Genomic DNA, 27,907 nt, shown 5'->3' with positions numbered 1-27,907 from the left:
TACTGAGAAGCTCCTGCCTAGTTGAGTGCCACCCCAGGCAGTAAGTAGGGATGCTTATGTTATGAAAGCTAGTTTATTGCATAGAAATTGCAAAGAAATCTCCTGAGTTAACGAGAAGTGTTAAAAACTTTAAACTAATAAAAACAAAACAGTCGAAACCTTGGTAACGCCTCCACTTAGTGAGATTTTATTTGCAACAACATAACCTTGACAAAGTTGTAATACATTATATGCTACTGTTTTATTTTAAAAAAAAGAAAAAAGTCATCAGCAATGTTTGTCATTCAAAATCTAGCAGAAATCCCAACACTAAAGCCATTCCTGTATTTTTGTGTGATATACCGACAATGAAGCCACTGAAAGAACGCCAACCACGCCTTCTGACCCTTCTTTGCAGTCACTCACCTTCTATTTTCATCATCCCAGGCCCCCACCCACATCAAAGTCAGGGCAAACCAAGTGGCTACATGCTTTCTCCAAGGTAAATTATACAAAATAAAGAAGAAGAAAAAAAGAAAATAAAAAGAAAAGAAGGGAACACATGAAATAAGCACAAAGTCCTAAAAATGTGGAATCTGGTGAGAATTTGTACAGGTGTGATCCCAAGACTGACCACTGTGGGGCAGTGTGAATTTATCCGTAAAGATCATCATCGTTATCTTCGTTGAACACTGGACCAGTACCAGTTCCACCTGAGCTGTGACTTGGACCGCTGCCACCTGCAGTACTGGAGGGAAACCTGGGGGGGAAAAAAATGAAAAAGATATTCAACTTCATGATTTCACCGTTTAAAAAAAATAATAAAAACAAAAATCAGTTTGAGTCACAATATAAACTGTTTGGAGTCACTCTTGACAAAACTGAAATTAAAACGTAGAGTTTTGTTGAATAAGGATTTATTTGTGATGTCATCCAGTTGCTCACCAATATGCCAATTCTGATCAACCCCTATATGTCCTACAATAAAAAAGGAACCACCTAAAAAACCATAAACAGTTTAACACCTGAAAATACCAGAAAGTATACCTGAAGCTGCCAAAGCCTCGGCTTTGCTGCAGTGTCTGAGCAAACATCTCGTATTTGCGGATGTCGTTGTCGCTGACAGACCGACGAGCAAATCGCATTGCCTCTTCAAAGTGGTCCTTCCTGATCTCTGGCACAGGATCATCCTCCTCGACCTCCTACAAGGACAAAGATGGAGGATATCATAAAGACTTCAGGGGCAGCAGTGAACAGACGCTCAGCCAGACAAAGCACTGACCATGGCTGATGGGTTTGTTTGCCTCTCCCTCTCTCTGCGGATCTCGTTCTCGATGCTTTCTCGGATAGCGAGCTTACATGCCCGCTGACAGATCTCTGTGAGATCAGCACCGGAGAAGCCGTTGGTCATCTTAGCCAAGAAGTCTAGGTCCACGTCCTTTTGGACAAAACCGAGAAATTGTTTAATACTTTGATTCAGGTTTGATTATATTGAGTCATCCCAAGAAGTCCATCCTAAACTTGTTTTCCAGAGAGGTCTGTAAATTTCTGTACAGAAACCGTAAATCACATAGAAAAGTTAGTTATTTATGAGGGATTTACTAGAATACATTATGGCCATTTCAACTGAAACATGTCTGTGTATAGACCATGGATAATGGTGAACGGCACCTTGCTGATGGGACTCTTGCGCAGGTTGGCCTTCAGGATGCTGATTCTGCTCTTCTCGTCTGGCAGGGGGATGTAGATGAGCTGGTCGAGACGGCCAGGTCTCAGGATGGCAGGGTCGATGATGTCTGGTCTGTTTGTGGCCCCGATGATGAACACATTCTTCTTGCTCGACATTCCGTCCATCTCGGTTAGGATCTGGTTGATGACACGGTCGGCAGCTCCGCCGCCATCTCCAACGTTGCCGCCACGAGCCTTAGCTATGGAGTCCAACTCATCAAAGAAGAGTACGCACGGGGCAGCCTGACGGGCCTGAAAACACGGGTACAACAGTTTTACAAAGCGGTTTCTACACATCTGTAATTATTCAGACTGAAATTTCAAATATTTCGGGATGTGAGATAAAAATAAACAGTACATAGCTGTCATCTCCATGTTCCATATATCATTATACACCATGCTGATACTGGCTTCTAGGAACCAGTATTTATTTTTTTCTGACAAATTAAATAAGATCTACTTTAAAAATCCTCTACTTTAAAAATCTATGACACTTTGTCAAATCTGAACTGATTTATCTTACACTACATACAAATCCTTTGTTAATATTTCATTTTTTTACCCTGGTTCGTGAATTACTTTGAGCCCTTAACTAGATCCAGTATAAAACACTCGGATCCAAGACAGTCTAGATGCCATCAAAGCTGGGAAATGCCCCTTTTCAATCTAATGTTTACCTGCAGATTCTCTTGTCCAACTCTAAAACTAACCCCCCAGAAAAATCCATTTTATGTGCATCTCAGACCCCTTTGTTTTCTACCCAAATTAATTTTTCAGCCTTTTTTTTTCTATAAACAAATGATCAATAAAAATTCAACCTCAAATGTGAAGATGATATATGTGAATTTAATGTATACGTTAATGTGAGAAGAACTTCATTTTTCAGCATTTTTTTTTTTCATACAACATAGAATTATAAAAAAAAAAAAAAAAAAGTCAGTCAATGGAAATATTTTTTTAAATAGTTCATTTCCCTTGTTCTGTGTTTATTTAGACATGGAATCTGATTAAAGCAGATTCCAGACTTTAAAGAGGCCGACCTGAAAAACAAAACGTACCTTGTCGAAGATCTCTCTGACATTAGCCTCCGACTCTCCAAACCACATGGTGAGCAGCTCAGGTCCTTTGATGGAGATGAAATTTGCCTGGCACTCATTGGCAATGGCTTTGGCCAGCAGAGTCTTACCACAACCAGGAGGACCATAGAAAAGCACACCCTTAGATGGGGTCATGCCAAACTTCAGGAACTTGTCTGGGTGCTCCACAGGGTACTGAATTACACACAGAAACAACCATGTTACAGTAAGAGACTATTCCAAGTCTACAAGGAGTAAAGAATCCTTTCCTAGCATAATCTCACTCATACCTGCACCAGCTCCTGCAGCTCTCTCTTGACATCTTCCAGACCTCCAATATCATCCCAGGTGATGTTGGGAACCTCAACAACCGTCTCCCTCAGAGCTGATGGGTTGCTCTGGCTCAGGGCCCACTGCAACACAGTGTTGACCGAGTTAGTATTGACAAAGACAGCCATTACTGGCTAAGTGATACATCTAATCCCCATTTGAAAAGATCACATTACAGGTTCACCTTAAAGTCGTCCATGGTAACGGCAAGAGAGTTCATGACTTCAGCATCAATAGTCTCGTCCTCAAGGTCGATCAGGTCCATCTTCTTCCTAATGGCTTGCAGAGCGGCCTCGGAGCAGAGAGCCGCCAGATCTGCACCAACGTGGCCGTGGGTCTCATTGGCAACCTGCAAAATAAAAGAAAATACATGCAGATTCACTATGAAGATGTTGAAAACGTGACCACAGTTATGATGTTTAAAGCAACAACTGATGTATTAAACAAAAAGAGACATTTCAAAAATTTCTTATTTAATAAATTAGAACATAGGTTCCAATGAGGCTCATTTATCAGATTAAAATTACCGTTTGAAAATAATCTTTAAGCAGCAATTGAATATATATTTCATTAAGCCCATATTTTAATAGCTATTAGTGGAGCATCATCAAAATTAACAGAAATAAAAGGCTTAAAATAATAATAAAAGTGTTTTTATTGGATCCATTTAATGTGTTTCACTCAGTGAATGAGTTACTGAAATAAACTTTGAATAGTATTCTAATTTACTGAATGGACCTGTATAAACTTTGTCCAAGACATCCTGCAGAGTACAACAGCCCAGAGATGTTAACCAATCCCTGATGTTACAGGAACACATTTCTGGCCAACGGTTTTCTGGAGCAGTTAAATTAAAATGACAAAATAAGCTTTGTAATGTTCAAATAGGTTACAATCCGCATCAGCATAAAAAAAAAGAAAGATGTTTCAATCTGAAATATTTGGCATCCCAATAATCATATTGTATGGTTTGATGCCAAGCATGTTTTTTTTTTTTTTGGTAGAATTGAGAATTGTTTAGTTTGTCAGATTCACATGGTTATAAGAATAAAATAAAATGCAAAGACCTCTGCAATATGTATTTTGACTTGCTTTCTGATGCATTTCACTAATAAAAAAAATAAAGTACATGTATTAAACTTTGATATATCCAAGTATACACAGACCACTTATCCATATACATCAAATATACAGGTCCTTCTCAAAAAATTAGCATATTGTGATAAAGTTCATTATTTTCCATAATGTCATGATGAAAATGTAACATTCATATATTTTAGATTCATTGCACACTAACCGAAATATTTCAGGTCTTTTATTGTCTTAATACGGATGATTTTGGCATACAGCTCATGAAAACCCAAAATTCCTATCTCACAAAATTAGCATATCATTAAAAGGGTCTCTAAACGAGCTATGAACCTAATCATCTGAATCAACGAGTTAACTCTAAACATCTGCAAAAGATTCCTGAGGCCTTTAAAACTCCCAGCCTGGTTCATCACTCAAAACCCCAATCATGGGTAAGACTGCCGACCTGACTGCTGTCCAGAAGGCCACTATTGACACCCTCAAGCAAGAGGGTAAGACACAGAAAGAAATTTCTGAACGAATAGGCTGTTCCCAGAGTGCTGTATCAAGGCACCTCAGTGGGAAGTCTGTGGGAAGGAAAAAGTGTGGCAGAAAACGCTGCACAACGAGAAGAGGTGACCGGACCCTGAGGAAGATTGTGGAGAAGGGCCGATTCCAGACCTTGGGGGACCTGCGGAAGCAGTGGACTGAGTCTGGAGTAGAAACATCCAGAGCCACCGTGCACAGGCGTGTGCAGGAAATGGGCTACAGGTGCCGCATTCCCCAGACTTGGGCTACAGAGAAGCAGCACTGGACTGTTGCTCAGTGGTCCAAAGTACTTTTTTCGGATGAAAGCAAATTCTGCATGTCATTCGGAAATCAAGGTGCCAGAGTCTGGAGGAAGACTGGGGAGAAGGAAATGCCAAAATGCCAGAAGTCCAGTTTCAAGTACCCACAGTCAGTGATGGTCTGGGGTGCCGTGTCAGCTGCTGGTGTTGGTCCACTGTGTTTTATCAAGGGCAGGGTCAATGCAGCTAGCTATCAGGAGATTTTGGAGCACTTCATGCTTCCATCTGCTGAAAAGCTTTATGGAGATGAAGATTTCATTTTTCAGCACGACCTGGCACCTGCTCACAGTGCCAAAACCACTGGTAAATGGTTTACTGACCATGGTATCACTGTGCTCAATTGGCCTGCCAACTCTCCTGACCTGAACCCCATAGAGAATCTGTGGGATATTGTGAAGAGAACGTTGAGAGACTCAAGACCCAACACTCTGGATGAGCTAAAGGCCGCTATCGAAGCATCCTGGGCCTCCATAAGACCTCAGCAGTGCCACAGGCTGATTGCCTCCATGCCACGCCACACTGAAGCAGTCATTTCTGCCAAAGGATTCCCGACCAAGTATTGAGTGCATAACTGTACATGATTATTTGAAGGTTGACGTTTTTTGTATTAAAAACACTTTTCTTTTATTGTTCGGATGAAATATGCTAATTTTGTGAGATAGGAATTTTGGGTTTTCATGAGCTGTATGCCAAAATCATCTGTATTAAGACAATAAAAGACCTGAAATATTTCAGTTAGTGTGCAATGAATCTAAAATATATGAATGTTAAATTTTCATCATGACATTATGAAAAATAATGAACTTTATCACAATATGCTAATTTTTTGAGAAGGACCTGTACATAAAAGCCACTATTTTAGAACACCAAACATTTTATATACATCAGGATCTAAAATTTCACTACTTCTGTTCTTCCTTAAGCATAAAAATGTACTATGTATGTAGCGTCTCATTTCCTGAAATAAAGGTTACAAAACAGGAGAGGTTCTTTTAGAAAATCTCAAGTTAAGATGTAAATGAGGCTGGCACACTACTTTTGGTGCATTTACTTATTTTAAGGAAAATAAATAAAAGCTCCCCTGCTGGAAGTAATAATGTGCACTAACCTGTTCCAAGTCAACATCATCAGCTAGTTTCATGTTTTTGGTGTGAATCTGCAGAATCTCCAACCGGCCGGTTGCGTCAGGGATCCCAATGTCTACTTCTCTGTCAAAACGTCCTGGAAGTGGAGATGGTGTAAAGCACTCGATGGTTTGAAGTATCATAACAAATAACATTTCAGCCACATGCAAAGACAATTTAAAATCTTTTTTCAGAAGAACCAGTAGCAGATCTGCCTTTCAAACTGAGCAAAATCCGTTTGCTTGCCTCCATAAAGGCTGTCACAAACACTAAATCATGTCTTAAAAATGCCGAACTGGAGAGATGGGGGTCCGAACAAACCCAACATGCTCTGGACCACAGATAACTAAAATAATAGCCCGTGGTGTTCAGCAGCGCTTTGTTTTGCAGGCAAACCCCGATTTTTTTTACAAAAAGAAACTGATACTTAGTTCCTACGGACAACAACATGTATAATAAGGTCCACAGTGCAACTTACAGCTGTTAATATAAAACTGCCAGGGTGATGATGTCACAATTATCTAAAGTGAATTAATGTTCACTGTACAGTAACACCACCAACATCGACACCCGGGCTACATAAAACATTTACCAAAGGATTCAAGAGGAAACAAATACTTGTTATGCCAGCTCTAATCGGTAAAAACAATGAGCACTGCCAAAAAAGCTTTACATTAACACAAATATCTGTTTGGGGGGAACAAAGAAGTGTTACCAAATCTCCTAAGAGCTGGATCAATGCTGTTGGGTCTGTTGGTGGCAGCCATGACGATGACGTGAGCCCTCTGTTTCAGGCCGTCCATAAGGGTCAGCAGCTGGGAAACAATGCGCCTCTCCACCTCTCCATGAGTCTGAAAAGCAAGCAAAACAAACAATGCTGCAATTTATGGAAGCTAATTTTACAGTATGTGGTGAAAAAGGGGTATGTATAATGAACAAAAATATTTTACACAGAATAATTGCACTTTCAGTCTATTCAAAAGGTCTAAAAAGGTTTTGAAATCTTCTAAACAGGCCTTGCATCACTTTACACACCTTCTCTCTCTTTGGAGCAATAGCGTCAAGTTCATCGATGAAGATGATGGCAGGAGCATTCTTCTCAGCTTCCTCAAAGGCCTTTCTCAGGTTACTCTCACTCTCTCCAGCCAGCTTACTCATGATCTCAGGCCCTGAGAGCACAAGATCAAGGTTTGAATTTTAGAGAGTCCTCCTCTTATATCCAGCTATTGAACAGAAATGCTGGCGAGCGCACAAACCGTTAATGAGGAAGAAGAAAGCTCCTGTTTCGTTCGCCACAGCCCTGGCAATCAAGGTTTTTCCAGTTCCAGGTGGTCCATAAAGAAGAATTCCACGGGGAGGCTGAAGACGCAGAGATATTTGGAGATTTGAACCGTCTCAAAACCAAAAGTTCTTACTAAGAATAATCATTTAAACAGAATAAATTTACTTAAACTCAAGTCTCATAAATCATATCATACAATGTTATACTGAAACAAAACCTAAGCCATTATAGGCTAAATGAAGTGATCAATAGCAGCGGGAAAAATAATCGCACGTAACGTCTGTAAAAATTCCAGTTTAAAGCTATAATGTAGCTAAATTTAAATCCATTTTGTTATATATTAAAAGTGGGAACTTTGAATTAGAAAACCAACAAGTGCCTCACCTTGACTCCTATGGCCTTAAACAGTGCAGGATGTCTGAGAGGCAGCTCCACCATCTCTTTAATCTGAGCTAACTGCTTCCTAACTCCTCCAATGTCGTCATAGCCCACCTCATTCAGCGACTCCTCCTCATCCTGCAGGTTCAAGACCGCACATTTCAGTTTTCACGTCGTTTACCTAGAACAAATTAAAACGTTTGGTTTGAGTGTGTTCGTACCTCTCTTCTGATTGGCTCGCCCTCACAGTGAATGACTGTGTCAGGAGCAACTATGCAGTAGGGGGAAGGATCAGTCTCCACTACCTTGAACTCCACAGCTCTCATGCCTCCTCTGACCAAGAAAATATCACCTTTACAAGTCAAAAAATAAAAAGGTTACTTCAGAGCTACCTGTCAACTTATACCAATACAGATCAAAAGCAACGGCACAACAATGGGTTGTGGAACCCACCTTTGCGAATTGGTCTGTAAGCCTCCAGAAAGTATGGCTTCAGGTAGACTTCAAACAGGTTGCCAGTAATTCCCTCCACTGTGTCATCTATGGGGAGGACATGAATCCTCTTTCCATACTTCACATCAGGACATGGCTGAATGCTGAGGAAGAAATTATAGTTAGCATGACTTAACATTTATACAGGTAAATAGATGAAAGTTGGACAAGAATGTGCTCCCCCCTTACCTGATGACGTCACCAAGACGGACCCTCAGATTGTTGCGGACAACCCTGTTCATCCGGACTTTTTCATCGGAGCAGGTGTCATCTGAGAGCACGATGCACACAGTCTCCCGCCTCTTCTTCCCCTTCATCAGAACTGTATCACCACGGAAGAGCTGCAGCTCGTCCATCTTAGCCTTAAGACACATAAAACGTGGAATCGATAAATTAAGCACTTCAACTATTCTGGATCTCACCGAAACAGGATCCATCTTTGCTCATCAAGTTTTGGGGGAAATAAGCTTCTAAATAATTACCTGAGAAAGAGAGACCACGCTGTTGTCTTCGTTAATCGACTCATCAACAATCAGTCTGTTGGGTCTGCTCTTTTGCTTCAGAATTGCAGTCTGTAGATCATCATTTTTGGATCTATGGAGAACAAACAGTCAAATTGAATCATCTTACTCCTCAGAATAAAGGCCTTCTGTGACTAAAAAAAAAACATTAAATTGTTCTTTCAGAAAATATAAAAGTTATCATGTTTTCAGTTTTATCAGTTTTATTTATTTTTCATACAGAAACCCTCCACTAGTAAAATATTGTATTTTGTCAATCCCAACAATTACATGCCATACTTGGATGGCTTAAGGTCAAATCATGAATTCCTCATTTTGTCACAGCCTCTGTCCATTCTGTAACCATAAATAAACCATTTAGTTTACATTTATTGTAATATTGTGAATCAGTTTATTACTCTTGGTGTTCTAGTATTTAGATTAATACTGGACATCAATAATAATAAATATTTAAATCCAATTTAAAACTGAATTTAAGTTAATTGTGCCTTATTTCCTGAATTATATTTTCACAAGCTATAGTTCTGATCTCAGCTCGGGCTCACTGTCTATTAGCAATATAACATTAGGCCGCCCAATCAAACCAAAACTATGAACAAGCTCCAACCATCACTAAAAGTTATTTAAATACTTTTTCCATTTCCTACCAAGAAGGGTAGATGCAAACTGGTGTATACTACGATTTTGGGTCCTGGTTTTTTGAACCTTTGTCATTTTAGTTGTTTCATACCAGACTTACCAGGTACAAAAAGGTCACAGGATGATCCACAAACTGTGTACCTGCCAGTGGGATGTTACATACTGGCCTTGACAAAAAACACAAATTCTTATGACTGATGTTTAGTCCACTTTTAGTATTTTAGTTCTGACTCCAATAAATAATGTCTACCAGAACAAGAGGTCCCTTAGTTATTTTGGCTTTGATATGAGGTCCTAATCTGCCATATCTCAGGTGATACAACTGATCCAAAAAGGTACGCAAATCCAACTAAATGTGAAAACAGTTTAAAACAATTGTTTCAGACAATTAAATACAATACAGACTGACTGACTAAATTGTATGTAAGACTGAAGCATTTCTGTGACCATTAATATTTAAAATGAACGACAATGAGAAGACCAGTACCACTCAGATTAATTTAATACCACTAATCATTCATATAACAGACAATGCAATTACACTGCAGTGCAGTCTGAGTCTCCTGAAGCCAATTAGTAAGAAATGTCTTAATTGTTGGGATGTTTTTTTGTTTTTTTTTAAACCAGATATTCAGCTTTAGTTTTTTCTTATTGTCTAAATATACAAGATATGCAGCAAAATGTAACTTAATTTTGGAAATCCAGTGGAAAGCGCAGATATTTCTCCCTGCTGTGCAGTGTTTTAAGTCCCATTCAAAATTACTAATAAGGAATGTGGCCCACGTCATGTTGTATTGATATGTGCAAACAGGTCGTTTACACAACACCCCAGCGACCACCATATTACGTTACGCGCAATCAATCCACAAATACTATTATAAAGTCATAAGACCGCACTAAGCACTAAGATAAATGAATAGTGTTGCCTTTTTTCAAGAAACTTCGCGGAATGTTTTGGTAGTTTCCCTTTCACGTTGACAGCATGCTAACGTTAGCCTCCAGCTAACCGGCTGGCGAGCAGGGGAACGCAGATGACACAGCAAAAGCACCTGAGGAAAAAAAACTTTGCTCGCTAGCTGCGTCCCTTTTAAGAACTGCCTTTGAAATTACATTGTGATTGGTCAAATCACAAGTAGATCTTCTGTATATTTCAAAGAGATACCTCATCTCAATTGTATTATACTAACTGTGAATAGATGCCTATAGGATTGCCGAACGCCTAAATTAAATTAGCCTGCGTTGGTGAAGCGCTTAGCATAGCACTTCGTCACAACATCATCTGATCAGTCTCGTAAAATTGTCAGCTTGTCAGGTAATCTTTTGACACAAGCTGGTGGGTTTAAATGACGTTTGCTCACTATTTGATACCAACTCTAAAAAACATACTGATCAAGGACGGAGAAAAGGCCAATTCTCAGTGTGATCCGGATGGCTTTGGCCTTGACAGTGTTGCTAAGCTAAAGTTAGCATTCGAGTAGCGATGACTGCGCTTTGTAACTGGGAAACTGAATACCGTTAACCGACCGGGGAAAACTGTGTGTTTTAATACCAATTAACGAAACCAACTTAAAACTGCTAGTAAGTTTTTAACATCCGGAAAAAAACTGCGGATGATGAAGTAAGTGACCCAATTAGCTCCCTTGCTAACAAATTCGTAACGCATTAGCATTTTGAACGTTAGACATTTAAATGGTAATTACTACTGTAACAAAAAAAGAAGCCTTTCAGAAAATCGAAAGATTATATACTTACTCCCCTCCCGAAGCCATGGTCGTCAACCTGGATTGCTGGTAATAAATAAAGAAATTCTAGCTAAATGTTCAAGAAGCTTAACCGGTTTTCGATACTAAATCTTCCCTGTGAATTCAGACGAAAGAGCAGCAGTTTCTTTTGCCTGCTTTACGGTTATACCATGAGTTACACACATCCTCCTTTCTCATTGGCTGGAACCACTCCGTCAAATTCGGGAACCAATCAGCCACGGGCACTGCTGAAGTTTGGCCAGTTACAAAGGACGGAGAGGAGGTCGTCAACTTTTTTCTATTGGTTTATTATCGAACCCCACTCGTCCAATTAACGCTCACCGCGTTGATATAAAAGCAGAAAATATGTGTTTTATTCATAGTAACAGTGTGTTGCCTCATTGCAGACCTATAATTTTTGATTGTAAGGAACTGGCATTTATTCCTAAAAAGATACCAAACTTAAGGCTGCCTATTTTGTTTCAATAATAATTCAGTTTAAAACAATAGTTATTTGTGCTTTTATTACTTCTAGACTGGACTAATGGAACTCCCTCTATAATTGGATTGACCAATCTTTTCTTCAACTCGTTCAGAATTTCATCTGCCCATCTGCTAAAGGGGACAAGTCGAGAAAAACGCATCAACCCAATTTTCTATTTCCTCCACTGGCTGCATGTTTCTCAGACTTGTTTTTAACACATCCCTTTCAGTTTTTAAAGGTCTAAATGGTCTGGCAGCTCTCTACCTTAACGAGCTTCTACATCGACATATCCCAAGTGGAAATCTAAGATCTCTAGACCAAAAGCTCTTAGCTGTTCCCAGGACTCTGCTTGTGACCAGTGGAGACAGCTTTTTTTAGCTGCAGCTTCTAGCCTCTGGATCAGTCTCCCTCTTTCTGTGAGGTCTGCTGGAACTTTAGATGGTTTTAAATCTCATCCTTTTAAACTGGCTTTTAATTCCAGAGAGCACAACTATTAGGCCAGTCCCCATTTCTTATATGCCTTTAATTGATAACTTTATTGTTATGGTGAACTTTGTATTTTATTGCTTTTTAATCTTCCTTTTAGTTTTTATTTACCTGTACAGCACTTTTGTCACCTTTTGGTTTGTAAAGTGCTTTATAAATAAATAAATTAGGATAGTAATATACCTATGGAAGAACCTTCACACACACTCCACATGACAGGTTTCCATCTACATAGTGTAGTTTATTCTCTTCACATAAGCATTTTAGACTTTTATTGCACAGCCCCCTCCATCCTGTTCACTAAGTGATTAAGTTGTACTTCCTTATTCTCCATCTGACTAGATAGAACCAAGTTCTTGCAGTTTGCGGTGCAGCTCTGTAGAATCCAACATTGGACCAGACTGAAGTTCTTGTGTGTACACAGGAAGACCCCTGCAAGGGAGATGAGATTCCCACCATAAGAGAGAACAGAGTAAACACATTAAAAATAGGTTTAAGGATTTTTCTTTTTGCATTTTTTTGATCTACATCCATTTGAAGTTCCCAGATCTGATCAGGTAGAAGCATGTTTTAGAGCATAGAGTATAGGTACAGTATCTCACTCTGCTAAGGATGTAATGGAATGGCTCCAGGTGTTTTCCCAACAAGCAGCCGCCTCCTGCTTCCTGTTCAGCCTCCACAGCACCTCTCCACACCACTGCCCTGCATTCACACCCTCTGAAACAGAAAGGACTGCATGATCATGTGACTGAAAACAGGATAATATGAATACACACACCTATAGTGGTTTCCCCTTCTATTTAAATACAACCACAGTATCAAGTCACAGAAATAAACACTGATGCAAAAACACTTTTTGCTCTTGGATTGTGTTGTTCAATTTTTTGCTTTGCAGACTTCTCACACTGCTAACATGTCCACCGCTTGAAAGCAGCCCACTCTACCTTTAAAAAGCATTCTGGTGGGCAGAGTATTTCCACAGACATTTGATCAGCCTGCTCTAGGTGTTTGTGTATAGACACAGGCCGTTTTTGCATTTGAATTTTGACGACCTCTGTGCACTAGCAACGATTCTGAATGCTTTTGTGTAGTTAAATATTTGTTGGTCATCTTCTACAACAAACAAAAAATACAGCTACATCTAAAATAAATTAAAACCAACAAAAGTTAAATCCCTTATTGTTTCAGATAACTGGTTCAGCTGAACGTTTTATATACCTAAACAAATGAAAATGGAATCAACAAAATAAATGCCTCTCTTGATATTCTATGACAGCATTATTTACAGCAATCTGGCTGCAAATAATGCTAACAGGTGATCTCTGTGCTTCACAATGACATGCAGCAGGTACATAGGCCCACTCTTCCTAAGAAAACTGGTTTAAAGTTCAGGTTTAAAAGGTGGTGTCTCCAGTACATTTCCCAGATGTTTCCACAGATGTTTCATTTCCTCGGCTTGTTTTCTAACATCTGCGGTACCCTCATTTCAGCCTGTGGTTTCATTTCCTCCTGCGTCTACATCCTGGGAGGTTATTTACACGAACCTTATACTTTTTATAATATTGACAGCTGGCCACATGAATATGGATGACATATAAAACCTTCTTTCTGAGGTCCTGATCTGATGAAAAGCTTGAAGGCATCTCGAATACTAGTTTATGTTTCAAACAGGACTATACCATCAAATCCCTTCATTTATTTTAGCACATCTTTGTAAAACAAACATTTATTATTTTAACCGTTTCATTCATTCTCCCCATCACACACTGAAGGCATGCAGGCATGCATTAGACATCCACTTTTAATTTAAAAAGTTTTCAGGAAAAATGAAGCATCGTTTTAAATGCGCTCTCAGGGTACAACCATGCTTACTATGAATATATCCTCGGATCAGGGCTCAGAGGACACACTGAGCTATGGATCTTTAATTGTAGCTGCATTCATAGATTTACAGCCGTGGTGTGCATACCTGGGAGGGCTTGCAGGCTGAGCTGAAGGTCTCTGAGCGCCTCTCTCAGCCGGTCTATCTGGGCGAAGCTGACGCCCCTACCAGCTAATGAAAGTCCCTTCAGTCTTTGGAGGACACACAAATCTATACCCTGCTCTTTATCCAGGCTGGGAACTTGTGGTGGGAAACCTGTAATGAAGTATACAATTAATAAAGACCACAGCTAGAGATCCAGTAAAAAAGAAAATTGGATTTTTCTATTTTAAAACATTGTTTCAAATACCGCACCTCTGTTTTTATAGTGCACCTTCACCAACAGGTTGACACACCTAAAGTGCAAAAAAATGTTCTGCGTTTATTTATAATCTCACACAGAGACAATCTCCGTAAAACCAGTCCAGAACCACAGACCTCGTGTAGAAGGTTACTGCTTGCTGCCAGTCCTTCAGCTGAGAGTAACAGTGACCCTGCAGGAGGTAGGCAGCTGCAGCCCAGAGCAGCCGTTCCAACCCACTTTCGGCCTCCTCTTTCACCCCCCCGCTGCGAGCCACACATCTATCCTCCGGATCCTCCAACAACACTTTGTCTGGAACCAGATCCAAAGTTGTGCTGATGACCTCATCGCAAAGCGCCATACAGTCTGCAGGCCGTCGGGCCATGAGTAAGGCAGCTCCAGCCTCAAGGTAGAGTTTGGGTAACTTGGGGAGGGTGGAGACCGTCGCATGCGCCTAAAGCGATAAACAATAAACATGTCAAATAAAATGTTTCAGAAATAATATTTTCTAAGTTTATATATGACCTTATAGAAACTGTCCGTCAACGTGTTTGCTCTTACTCCATGTTGATCTTCTGAATGGATAGCAGCAAGCAGGTCCAGATAATACTCCACACCTTCTGAAACTCTAAAGAAGCAGCAAAAACCTTATTTATTAACAACAAAGTAGGGCTGCATGATTATAGAAAATCTTGCAATGGCAATAATATTGGTAGTTATTGCAATGGCAATATCAGCTGCAATAAATGCCTATATTCTTCTGCTGCCTTGATACTGTCCAACTGGCTAAAAATTATATTAGCATGTAAAATCCAAGTTTACAACCCTTGGAATAGATTAGCAAACATTTATTGCTCTCCAAGCGGTCTTTTGCAATAGGACTTTTCCACACACTGATATTGCCATGATGATATATTTGCGATATATTGGGCAGCCCTACAACAAAGTTAACATCTTCACTGTTCTCATTTACATGATCTGTAACAGAATACATGTTCTGGTGAAAGGAACTCACAAGCACACCTTGCTGCATCTCTCACCTGCCATAGATTACGCATTTGAGAGCCAAACTGTGAAGGACACTGAGGGCAGACGGGACAGAGATCAGTCTGCTCAGTGATTGGCTGCAGAGAAATAAGGACGGTGAGAGGGGATGGCTTGGAGCCACTGCAGGTTCTGTAGTCGAGGGTAACAACAAAGTCTATGGGACAGGAGAGGTTAGATGTTTCAGCATCCAGACTCGGAACCCACTAATATGTATCAGTGATAAAAAGTTAGTTCTTGCTTATTTGTTTATCTAGTCAACAATAAAACACATATACAGTGTTTCGCCAAAGTATTTATAAGCCTTGAACCCTTTCAGCTTTTATTAGATTACAGCCACAGCCTTCAGTGTTTTATAGGATGTGTTGAGATAGACCAACATAAAGGAGTGCATACTTGTGGAAGGAAATAAAGCACTGTTTTAAAATTTAAAAATCTAAAACGGATGATGAATATTTGGAGATATGTTCCTTCAGATGGAACAGGGAAGCTGGTTGGAGTTGATGGGAAGATGGGTGAATATAGCTAAACACAGAACAATCCTGGAAGAAACCCTGTTGCTGCAACAGAGAAGAAACTAGGTTGGAGGCTCAACTTTCAGCAGGACAATACTAATCATACAGTAAGATGTGATTTAGATCAAAGCTTATGCGTGTGTTAGACTGGTCCAGTCAAAAATCTAGACCTAATTTCAGTCCTTAAACATAAAAAGCTAGTAGAGACTAACTCTAAAGATGTGCAGCTATAATTGCAGGAAAAGGGTGGTTCTATGAACTGTGTTTATTGGTTGAAAAAATGAGAACATGTATCATTTTCCTTCCACTTCATTATAACGCACTATTATGTGTTAGTCTATTAAATAAAATACTACTGTAAGACATTTAGGTTTTTGGATGTAATGTGTGATGACAGATTGTAGAAATTTTTTAGGGGTGTGAATACTTTTGGAAGCCACACAGGGACTAATTAACACTAAAATAATTAATCTTTATCCAGAAAACATTTTAGATAACAAAAGGCACCCTACTGTTTGTGCATGTAGATTTGACTGCTAGCTATGTAGGTTACTCACCGAGTGCAGTAAACGGAGCGCCTGTATCTCAGCATGAGAGTTTTCCAACTGCCTGTAGATGAGCATGCTCTGGTAGAGAGCACATACACAACGGGGGTCTGTCTCCAGAGCCTTTCTGTAACACAGCAGTGCCATCTGAGGGCGGTTCTAGAGACAAGTGCAAACACACGTGTTCATGGCATTCAAACAACCTTGCATTCTTCCTTTTCTGTTGTCTCAGTGGTTTGTATGAGTGGCTTTGTGTACCATATGGGTGAGGCAGGAGCCTGAGAGGAGGTGTGTGTATGCTATGAGACCTCTGGGAGCCGGCAAGGCAGAAGCAGCCTGCAGAGCAGAAAGAGTGCTCCAACCTTCATTCAGCCTTTCTGCACCTTATTAAAACAAACAGAGAAGAGCAGAAGACTGGGGTTGTTGGTCTAATCATTAACAGCCACTGACAGGAGAACACTGATCCTCTTAAATAACTCAAAAAGTTGAGAGATCAAGAAACAAGCGAGCTGTCAGGTCCATCGTTCTTACAAATTTTCCATTGAAAAATTCCAAACTTTTCCACACTACAATTCCCAGACATCTCGCTCATGTCTGACATCTTGCTGATTTCTGAACCATTAAGAGGAAATCTGGTGTATTTTTTTAGGTGTAGTTTTTATCATCTTGCAATATAGAAATAATGAGACCTCAAGCTTGGTTCAGTTATCTCATCCTAATTGAACAACATTATGACCTTCATAATCCAATTATCTTGAGATGAGAGGATTTCAAGCTCCTTTTGTTGTTCAATTGGGCCATTATCTTGAGAGCAGATCCCACGCATTTTGTCACATTAATATGAGTGTGTGTTTTTTGCTGCGATTACTGTTTAATTGTCCCAAATTCTTGAGATAAAGACATTTCAAGCTTGTTTTTGCCACAATAGCAGTTTCATTAACTCGTTCTGTCAAAGTAACATAATCTCTGACTGGTTTTCCTTTGATGAGGTTCCTGTACATTTTTCATGTGAAAATTACAAAATTAATCAGATCCCAACTTTTTGCAGCAAATTTTGATAGATACATTTACAAGCGTGAAGGCTTATTTATGGGACCTGTAAAAAAACCACAGGATGGATGGATGGATGGATGGAGGGACGGATAACCCACAAATGGCTGGACCCATAGAGGGCAAATGGACCGACTCTTGGATGGATGGAGAGCTAATGGACATCTGATTAGAGCAGGGCTGTCCTGTCCTCGAGGGCCAGTGTCCTGCATGTTTTATGGTGCGATCAGACCGAACGCGATTTGAGCGTCAAAAAGGCGTCCAAAGGCTCAAGTTGGACACTTGTGCACTCTGAAGTCAGACGCCGACATCAAGTGTCAAAAACGCTCTAAACGTGCGTCAATAACACTTTAGATGCACATTCCCTGCAATAACACACCTAATTTGCATTGATGGGTGATTAACAGCCTTTTGCTGAACTGCAATCGCCTTAACAGGTGTGTTAAAGCAGAGAAACATTTAAAACATTAAAACACCAGCCCACAAGGACCGACTTTGGACACCCCTGGATTAGAGAAATGATGGACAAATGGACATTTCCATCGTTTAATTATCTTCAGACCTCAAGCTTATGTTGTTATACCAACTGTTTATCTGATCAATTCGATGTATCAATGTCAAACTCTTCAGATAGCAGGTTAATATATTTATCACAACCCAGAAATCATGAAACCACCCCCATCTTAGACCAGTTCATCACTGTTCAGCACAGCTGAATTAACTGTTGAGTTACTTGCTCCCTATGTCGTCCGGTTCTGCAGAGGTGTGTGTTAAACCAGGGGAACATCTTAACTATGCAGGGCACCAGCTCTGGAGGATTCTAGTTAGCCACCCCTGTACTAAACATTGGAATTTGTTGCAGCACTAAAACAAAATTTTCTCCATGATCCCAATTTAATTTAAAAAGAAATCTTTTTTCATTAACATTGTCAGCTCAAGATCTGATGTAATACCTAATTAAATATATTACAACAAGAACAGCTGTTCTTGGCTTTACACATTTTTTTTGTCAGACTAAAGAATTTTCCATATTTTTGGAAAATTTGATTTACTGAAAGTCTTATTTTCATGTTCTGTGAAACAAAACTGTAAGAGTCGGGAAACAAATGATTTTTCTAATTTAACCTTATTCAGATTAGAAAAATGTTAAAGGCAAATTCTATTTTCTCCATATTTTTCAGGTTTTCCTGTAACCCTTATATTAATTATGCTAGTTAGAAAAACAGCCAAGCAATTTCTAAATTCATTTAACAAGAGACAAATCTAAAGGCTAAACATAGAATGGTCTGTCTGGGTATTTTATATAATGTGAACAGCCATTTACTTTGGGAAGAGAATGTAGTAGATTCACCGCGCTGCTCGTGGCAACCTGCTGGTGGGAAATCTCTGGAGCAGACAAACCACACTTATGATAGAAAGAAATCCCTAAAGGCTAAAGAGGTCTCTTACAGCACAATAACACACCTTTCTGTACTTCAATAAATGTTAAATGTATAATTTAAGGTTTTAAACTACTGAATTCCCAGAGCCAGAGCCTGTGCAGCAACAACTGGAAACACAGCCAACGTATGGAGGGTCCACCTTGTAGCTGCCTTTGTGGAGGTCCTGCAGTGTACAAACAAACACTGCTGAAAGTTATTTTATTTCAGGCGGCTACAGGGGGCACAGAGTGAAAGCTATGACGTTGTTTTAGATCAGTGCTTTTGGATACGACTAAACTAAATCTAACCAGAACATTTAACGTTTTTAACCATATGGGTTTTCTTCCATTTAAAAAGGTGACAAATGAAAACATGACTTTTACTGTACTTAGAAACAAATGTGGGGCTTTTAAGTCTCAAACAACCTAAAACTGGGAAAAAACTTTGGTAATTTGGGTGAGGGCATACGCTTTTAAACATCTCATTCAGTGACTGGTTTAGACTTGCAAGGGAAATGTTATTCTCCCAGTTCTGCCTCCTTGTTTTTCTCTTCTTTCAGCTCGAGTCTAACATGTTGCACTTGCTGCACTTCAGGAGTGAGAAATAAAAACTGGATTTGTATTCGGTTTTGCTTTGCTACTAACAAAGTTCATTTGAGTTCATAGATGGAAATGGTTAATAATTCTCTAAACGAGACCCACCTGATGGTTTTGGCAGTCCAGACAATAAAAGGAGTTAAAATTATGGAAAAATGAAATGTCAGAGAACATCTCAATGCTAGGCTAATGATTTCTTAAATGTTCAAGTTTAGTCACAACAAACTGGAATCAGCATTTAAAACTCAACAAGTAGAAATGTCGCTGACCTTGGACAACCGCAGTGCAGACCTTCAACAGCTCAACAAGTCTTCTTGGGTCCAGAACCAGACTGGGAATATTAGGGATTTTTTCCTTTGATTGAGACCTACAATCATCCCAAACTGCTCCACCCTGTCTCTCTAACAAAGATGACATCTCCTCCTGTAGCAAGGAAAAGGAGTTTACTTTAGGTTCTTCTAGTGATTTTCTGGGGATTCCAAAAGGTGACCAGAAGGACTGTAGCTTCTATGGTTGCAAAAGAAAAAAACTCAGATGTGGGAGTAATTTGAGGCTATGGATCAGGACTTTCAGTTGGAAGTTCTGGAAAACCACTCAACAACTCTAAAAAAGAAAGCAGAACCTATCCCAGGGTGTAGGTCTCCAAATGAAAGTCATCTGAGAGCCGCTATCAAGCAGTAAATTATTTCTGACTCATGTGAATGGTAAATGGTAAATGGACTGAATTTATATAGCGCCTTTCCAGTCATACAGACCGCTCAAAGCGCTTTACACTAGAGCCACATTCACCCAATCGCACTCACTAACGCACACACATTCATACACTGATACACAGATCAGTAGGCAACTTGAGGTTAAGTGCTTTGCCCAGGGGCACATCGACATACAGCAGGAGGAAGCTGGAATCAAACCCACAACCTTCCGATTGCAAGACAACTACTCTTCCTACTGAGCCACATTGGGCTAAAGTATGTTTAAAGCTTCTAGAACAACCGCTGATCAAATAATGCTGTTCCTACATGTGTGTTAATGTGCAGATGATAAAATCCACTTTACTGCTGCTAATTGACTTAGATTTTTGGAGAAAAACTTAACATGGAGATTGGTGGATTAAATGAAAAATGTGTTGATAGATTAAAATACCCCTCCTTGAACCGCCACCTTAACGTGGTGGAGGGGTTTGAGAGCTCGAATGATCCTAGAGGCTATGTTGTCTGGGGCTTAAATGCCGCTGGTAGGGTCTCGCCATGGCAAACAGGCTCTAGGTGATGGGTCAAACAAAGAGCGGCTCAAGACACCTTCATGAGGACTACTAAATCGAGGCATGTGACGTATGGCGGAGCCGGGATCCCACCCAGGAGCCAGGCCTGGGGTTGGGACTCGTCGGAGAGCGCCTGGTGATCGGGTTGCTCCTCGCGGGATCCGGCCGGGCCAAGCCTGAACGAGAGACGCGAGGCCATCCCCCAGTGGGCCCACCACCTGCAGGGGGAACCGTGAGGGACCGGTGCAAAGAGGATTGAGCGGCGGACGAAGGTGGAGACCTCAGCGGCCCGATCCCCAGATGCTTAGGCTGGCTCTAGGGACATGTAATGTCACCTCACTGGGGGGAAGGAGCCTAACTTGTGCAGGAGGTCGAGCAATATCAACTAGAAATAGTCGGCCTTGCCTCCACGCACAGTGTGGGCTCTGGAACCCATCTCCTTGAGAGGGGCTGGACCCTCTTCTACTCTGGAGTGGCCGATGGGGAGAGGCGGCAGGCTGAGGTGGGTTTGCTTGTTGCCCCCCAGCTCAGCCTTCACGTGTTGGGGTTTACTCCAGTGGATGAGAGGGTCGTATCCCTGCCCCTTTGGGTTGGGGACAGGTCTCTGACTGTCGTTTCGGCCTACGGGCCGAGCGGTAGTGCAGAGTACCCGGCCTTCTTGGTGTCCCTGTCGGGGGTGCTAGATAGTGCCCCTCCCGGGGACTCCATTATTCTGCTGGGGGACTTCAACGCCCACGTGGGAAACGACAGTGACACCTGGAGAGGCGTGATCGGGAGGAATGGCCTCCCCAATCTGAATCCGAGTGGTGTTTTGTTATTGGACTTCTGTGCTAGTCACGAAATGTCCATAATGAACACCATGTTCAAGCATAAGGGTGTCCATCAGTGCACTTGGCACCAGGACACCCTAGGCAGGAGGTTGATGATCGACTTTGTTGTCGTATCATTAGACCTTCGGCCGCATGTTTTGGACACTCGGGTGAAGAGAGGGGCTGAGCTGTCCACTGATCACCACCTGGTGGTGAGTTGGATCCGCTGGAAGAGGAGAAAGCCGGACAGACTTGGCAGGCCCAAACGTATAGTGTGGGTCTGCAGGGAAAGTCTGGCGGAGCCCTCGGCCAGGGATGTATTCAACTCCCACTTCCGGGAGAGCTTTGACCAGATTCCGGGGGATGTTGGAAACATAGAGTCCGAGTGGACCATGTTCTCTGCATCTATTGTCGATGCTGCTGCCCGTAGCTGGGGACTCGGGGTTAGACTCTTTCATCACCCAGGCTGAAGTAACCGAAGTGGTTAAAAAGCTCCGCGGTGGCAGTGCTTCGGGGGTGGATGAGATCCGCTCCGAGTACCTCAAGTCTCTGGATGTTGTAGGGCTGTCATGGTTGACACGCCTCTTCAACATTGTGTGGCGGTTGGGGACAATGCCTCTGGACTGGCAGGCTGGGGTGGTGGTCCTTCTTCATAAGAAAGGTGACTGGAGGGTGTGTTCCAACTACAGGGGGATCAAACTCCTCAGCCTCCCTGGTAAGGCCTACGCCAGGGTATTGGAGAGGAGAGCCCGGCCGATAGTCGAACCTCGGCTTCAGGAGGAGCAGTGTGGTTTTCGTACCGGCCGTGGAACACTGGACCAGCTCTATACCCTCCACAGGGTACTTGAGGGTTCATGGGAGTTTGCCCAACCAGTCCACATGTGTTTTGTGGACTTGGAGAAGGCATTCGACTGTGTCCCTCGTGGTGCCCCGTGGGGGGTGCTCCAGGAGTACGGAGTCAGAGGCCCTTTATTAGAGGCCATCCGGTCTCTGTACGAGCGGAGCAGGAGCTTGGTCCGCATTGCCGGCACTAAGTCGGACCTGTTCCCAGTGCATGTTGGACTCCGGAAGGGCTGCCCTTTGTCACCGGTCCTTTTATGGACAGGATTTCTAGGTGCAGCCAAGGACCGGACGGGTTCTGGTTTGGGGACCAGAGGATTTCGTCTCTTCTTTTTCCAGATGACGTGGTCCTTCTGGCCCCCTCCAGCAAAGACCTACAGCATGCGCTGGGGCGGTTCGCAGCCGAGTTAGAAGCGGCTGGGATGAAGATCAGCTCCTCCAAGTCCGAGGCCATGGTTATCGACCGGAAAAGGGTGGCTTGTCCTCTTCAGGTTGGAGGGGAGTTCCTGCCTCAAGTGGAGGAGTTCAAGTATCTCGGGGTCTTGTTCACGAGTTGGGGAAGAATGGAGCGGGAGATCGACAGACGGATCAGTGTGGCTGCCACAGTAATGGGGGCACTGTGCCGGTCCGTTGTGGTGAAGAGAGAGCTGAGCCGAAAAGCAAAGCTCTCGATTTACCGGTCGGTCTATGTTCCAACCCTCACCTATGGCCATGAACTTTGGGTCATGACCGAAAGAAATAGATCCCGGATACAAGCGGCTGAAATGAGCTTCCTCCGTAGGGTGGCTGGGCACTCCCTTAGAGATAGGGTGAGGAGCTCGGCCATCTGGGAGGGGCTCGGAGTAGAGTCGCTGCTCCTCCACATCGAGAGGAGCCAGTTGAGGTGGCTCGGTCATCTATGTCGGATACCTCCCGGACGCATTCCTCGGGAGGTGTTCCAGGCACATCCCACCAAGAGGAGGCCCAGGGGACGGCCCAGGACATGCTGGAGGGACTATGTCTCTCGGCTGGCCTGGGAACGCCTTTGGCTCCCTCCCGGAGGAGCTGGAGGAGGTGTCTGGGGAGAGGGATGTCTGGACGTCTGCTGAGTCTGCTGCCCCCGCGACCCGGTCCTGGATAAAGCGGAAGACGACGAGTACGAGTAGGAGGGCACCATATAAACTGGGACCTTTTCTGTTGTTGCCTTAACATAAACAGTATGTCGAAATTGAACAGGTGAATGTAGTTTGTATAACAAATGCAGAATCTCTATGCAGTGGCAATGACAGATATGAAGTTAAACTGGATTCAATCATTCTAAACAACACAAAGATGTAGGAAAATAAACTAAAAACCTACCCGAAACTCTTTTATAGAGTTCAGGCAGCTCTTGGTCAGCCATATGCCCCACTGCAGACAGAGAAGGCTCAGGACATGGCAGTGCAAAGCTGTGGTGGCCACTGATTTAAGGGCTGCTCTCCAAAGCACAGAAGGGTCAGAACTACCAGGATCAACTCCTGTTATCTCAAGCACTACCAGGAACCAAGGCAGACAGAAGGAGAGTTAACAAAACCTTATTAACAAAGTAAGAATGCAATTATGTCATTAGATTATGACATCTACATTACAGTAAAGGTTCTCGTGCTTTCAGGCAGAAACCCACCTCTCTGTGCAGCCTGTGTGAGGAGCAGTTCGGCCTCCTCAAACTGGGACCGAGCAGTAAAGAACACACAGGTGTTGTAAACTACCGAAAGCTCCAGCTGTGCATGATCCAAATGAGGAGGAATGCCTAAGAGACACAAACACAGGAAAATACGAGCATGAGATAAAAGTTAGAGATGAGAGATTCTTACGTATTATCTTTTGTAGTAGGGTATGTTGCATCTTTCACTGCTTTTTTTGGGGGGCATAAGGACTAACCAGCTCTATTTTAAAATCTGCAACTCTTGTATTTGCCAGATGAGGATGGGGGTATGTGAGAATATCTATATTTTTTAGGCACAATTGATGAACGTTGGTATCTTCCTTGATTTGATTTCTTTATAATTAAAAAGAAAAGAGCTATTTTAGTGTTGTTTGGCATTTTAGCCAAACACAGTTTAAGGACATCAGAGTCAATAAAGAGTCATTAAACATTCTTCCCAGTCTATTTGGCATCTGTCTCTCCATACTGCTGGAGCCTCACAGACACAAATACTAAAAATAAAACTCACTATTACATTATTAAACAGGTCACTTCAGTACACCAGTTACATTACGTGGTGCAGTTGCACCACTGAACCGCTCACAGTTATTGCATTCAATCATATTCTCACACACATTGATATTAATTGGTGCTTCATGAAGCCAACAGTGAAAAAATATTCCAAAGCATAAGGTCAGTTTTTAGGGTTCTCAAACTTCATCAGTTAGAATTTATTGCTTCACAATAACTCCCAATTCTATTGATTTTATTTTGCCCCCAATAACAAACAAATACAATAATTGCCCATCCATAGTTTGCTTTCAATCAGTACATCAATAACAAAAATGTATTGCAAAACCCATTGCACTTTTTAATATTTCAACAAAACTTCAAAGTAGATATTATAGTGGTCTTTGTGGCATTAAAAATATGTTAACTAAAAAGTATTCACTTTTGTGAGCATTTTGGCAGGTAAAAGCCCCGACCAATTCATTTCCATTTGTGTCCATGAACAAATCTCAGTTTTTAACAGCAGGAAAGGAAAGTTCCTCCTTCTGCTCCACAGAAACCAATGAGGCGCATAACCATTAGAAAGCTAGGGCTGAGAGCTAGGGCTATACGTATGAGATGGAGTGGAGTAATAAATAAGAAGATGGTGGATCACCTTGTATTTTCCTGAGAAGTTTGTGAAAGTCAGAAGAACATCGTCTTTGCCCGAACAGGTTGTGATCTCGGTTCAGAGCATCTTGCTGGTAAAACAATTAGTTCAAAAACAGACGGGAAACATTAGGGTGTATTTTAGCTTTCTGTCTGGCAGGCAGGTAGCGAAAACCCCTGCATTGTCTGCAGTCACTTAGTCGAACACAACTTGGATGGAAATAAGCTACACTTTAGCTAACTTAAAACGAATGGCTAACCGTGATCAGCTAAAGTTACTTACTTTACAGTTAGAAACCAAGTCGTTATTTTCCTGAGTCCATCTATCCAATAAACACGGTGGCTGGATCATTTTATGAGGAATTACAACACTCTTTGTGAAAATAAGAATAAAAGATACTGGTGCTTGTTTAATTTTCCCTCTTTCTCAACCAGAACTTCCGCTACCGGAAACACTTCTTCTTCTTGTTCTTCTTCTTGTGCATTGCCGCCATCTTCCACTCTGGAGTGGAGCACAGAGCTAAATTCTGATAATCGAGCAAGAATGTCTGATAGAATAAATACATAATTTTATGTTCGGCCTTCTGGTCAAGTTGGCAAATAAAGTTAAGGTTAATTACCGCCACCAGCCTGCAAGGAGTGCGGATCAGAGCACCCAAACTCAAGGACATCAAAAAACTAATTTTTATCATACCACAGCCAAATCATGAAAATTTATCTAAAACAATTTGAACCCTTTATTTTGTCTATAATTTAGATTTTTTTCCGTTTCCTGTTATTCTCTTAATTAATTAATATCTTTGTTGTAAAATGGGAGTTTTTACTCTCTTTCCTCCCTGTGCACCACCGGGTCTGTTTCTCTCCAGTTCTGAGACCCAACCAGTAAAACCAGCAAAGTATTTACCTTGTGAAATAATGAGAAATGGTTAAGTATAAAATCAAGATTTAATGCCAAAATGATCAGTGTACAGAGTATACAAATGAACAGATACAGAGTGACATTCACCTTCGGTACCGGGGCCCCCTCAGCCCAGGGATGAACCGAGAGGAGCCAAGAATGGAGCCTGACTCCTGCTTTTATCCATCCCTGTTCTTAACCCTCCTAAAGGGTGTCATCCTCTTGTATCAGTTTATCTTTGACTACGTGTTGCGTCTTATGTGATATCAACAGTTATGTTGTGTAAGCTGTAGCAGTGAGCGGTGCGGCAGATAAGCAACAAGGGCAGATATATTTAATTAAGGCAACAAAGAGATGATTAGAAAAGGCCACAGAATCATACATCTATAACATCTTTCTGACACGTTTTTGTCTACATTCACCCATTATAAGTACAATTGTTTCTTCTTAATTAAAACTCACAACTTCTTGTAACAGTTTTTCCATTCTGTGTAGCACTGCCGGTGCTAGTCACAGTCTTGTTGTTACCCCTTCTTTTATTCAGTACCTTCTCATACTCTTGAATTCTCCGACCTTTGTTTAAATAATCTTAATATTCTCTCTTCTTCTTATTGTGCTATGTTTTTCCTTTTTTTTTTTTTTTTTCATTTACCTTATTTAGATTTTATATTTCTGACTCTTTTTTCCATTTTATTGTGCTTTGAAGATTATTTAGATGTTATATCTGTAGTTTTGTTTTCTTTCATCCTGAAATGTGTTGGTATCCAAAGAAATATAACTGTTAATCTAATCATAGGTACGCTGTATAATGCTTGTTGGATGTATATGAAAATACCCGGTCAACTTTCGAAACCACTGCACGGTAAACTAGCCAATGATGACCCAGGATATGAGCTGAAAAGTTTTGTGTCCCTAATAAACTGTGCTGCTAACAAAATTGCAAAAATGATAAATTTGTTATTTTTAAGATCAAACTTTTCACAGTTTGAAGTTCCATATTATCTGTTACTATCCTTGTATATATATTTAATGAAACATTCCTTTATCACTTACTGTTGTTTAGAGAACCAAAATTTGAATGAAATAATCCAGGATAATGTTTGTTTTGCCCACAGTCTGTCAGTCAGTCATTTTCTACCGCTTATTTCTTTGTGGGTCACAGGGGAGCTGGTGCCTATCTCCAGCAGTCTATGGGCGAGAGGCAGGGTACACCCTGGACAGGTCACCAGTCCATCGCAGGGCAACACACAAACAACCACGCACACACTCATTCATACACCTAAGGGCAATTTAGAGTGACCAATTAACCTAACAGGCATGTCTTTGGACTGTGGGAGGAAGCCGGAGTACCCGGTGAGAACCCACGCATGCATGTTGAGAACATGCAAACTCCATGCAGAAAGACCCCCACCCGGGAATCGAACCCAGGACCTTCTTGCTGCAAGGCAACAGTGCTCCACATTTCAATATACTTAAAAAATTGTTGACAAATTATATCATAGCATTAGTTTCTGATGAATAACAAAGTTACTCTAAATGTTATTTAAAAGTAACATCTCCCTCATATTGCTGCTGCTCTTTGAAAGTAGCACATGGTTTAGGTCTGCCCTTGTTTATTGTTGTGGATCTTTTTTACAGTTAGTTTTGCTTTAGGATAGTTTGTAGATGATGTGGTTTTAGCCCTATGAACTCCTGGACTGGGTAT

General features: G+C 41.4%; 2 protein-coding genes across 4 annotated transcripts; both read right to left on the bottom strand.

Annotated features, from left to right (window-relative positions):
• Positions 1-164: 164 nt before the first annotated feature.
• LOC124877671 (valosin containing protein) lies at positions 165-11,375 on the bottom strand. The gene is made up of 17 exons (XM_047381065.1): positions 11,221-11,375; positions 8,791-8,902; positions 8,498-8,670; positions 8,270-8,412; positions 8,038-8,168; positions 7,823-7,954; positions 7,413-7,515; positions 7,192-7,325; positions 6,872-7,007; positions 6,141-6,253; positions 3,298-3,462; positions 3,074-3,196; positions 2,766-2,978; positions 1,651-1,959; positions 1,262-1,417; positions 1,027-1,181; positions 165-739 (listed from the first exon to the last, which is right to left on the bottom strand). The coding sequence occupies exons 1-17, from the start codon at positions 11,235-11,237 to the stop codon at positions 634-636; spliced, it is 2,421 nt and encodes an 806-aa protein (XP_047237021.1). The 5' UTR covers positions 11,238-11,375; the 3' UTR covers positions 165-633.
• A 1,020-nt stretch (positions 11,376-12,395) lies between these two features.
• fancg (FA complementation group G) lies at positions 12,396-25,806 on the bottom strand. Of its 3 annotated transcripts, none has more exons than XM_047381067.1 (14): positions 25,588-25,806; positions 25,312-25,396; positions 24,126-24,251; positions 23,822-23,994; positions 19,843-19,996; positions 16,765-16,889; positions 16,519-16,665; positions 15,443-15,603; positions 14,928-15,030; positions 14,540-14,856; positions 14,417-14,457; positions 14,150-14,317; positions 12,783-12,897; positions 12,396-12,612 (listed from the first exon to the last, which is right to left on the bottom strand). In XM_047381067.1, exons 1-14 carry the CDS (start codon positions 25,654-25,656, stop codon positions 12,519-12,521), a joined length of 1,878 nt encoding a protein of 625 aa, XP_047237023.1. In that variant the 5' UTR covers positions 25,657-25,806; the 3' UTR covers positions 12,396-12,518. The 3 variants fall into 3 exon arrangements, with proteins under 3 accessions (XP_047237023.1, XP_047237024.1, XP_047237025.1); XM_047381068.1 differs by having other exon boundaries at positions 14,964-15,030; positions 25,588-25,805; XM_047381069.1 differs by lacking the exons at positions 19,843-19,996; positions 23,822-23,994.
• Between the last annotated feature and the right edge of the window lie 2,101 nt (positions 25,807-27,907).

This window comes from Girardinichthys multiradiatus, chromosome 12 (genome assembly GCF_021462225.1).
Source record: "Girardinichthys multiradiatus isolate DD_20200921_A chromosome 12, DD_fGirMul_XY1, whole genome shotgun sequence".
NCBI lineage: Eukaryota > Metazoa > Chordata > Actinopteri > Cyprinodontiformes > Goodeidae > Girardinichthys > Girardinichthys multiradiatus.
This window is presented reverse-complemented; position numbering and strand designations above follow the sequence as displayed.

Bases quoted from the DNA above. Each gene is read 5' to 3' on its own strand.
- LOC124877671 (XM_047381065.1), bottom strand. The intron at 7,516-7,822 runs GTGAGGCACTTG...CTGCGTCTTCAG, and splicing joins TTAAGGCCATAGGAGTCAAG to CCTCCCCGTGGAATTCTTCT. The intron at 740-1,026 runs GTATACTTTCTG...TTTCCCCCCCAG, and splicing joins CGAGGCTTTGGCAGCTTCAG to GTTTCCCTCCAGTACTGCAG.
- fancg (XM_047381067.1), bottom strand. From the start codon at position 25,656: ATGATCCAGCCACCGTGTTTATTGGATAGATGGACTCAGGAAAATAAC. The intron at 15,604-16,518 runs GTGAGTAACCTA...CCTGTCCCATAG, and splicing joins CGCTCCGTTTACTGCACTCG to ACTTTGTTGTTACCCTCGAC. The intron at 12,898-14,149 runs GTATGCACACCA...TTTCTGTTTCAG, and splicing joins CAGCCTGCAAGCCCTCCCAG to AGGGTGTGAATGCAGGGCAG.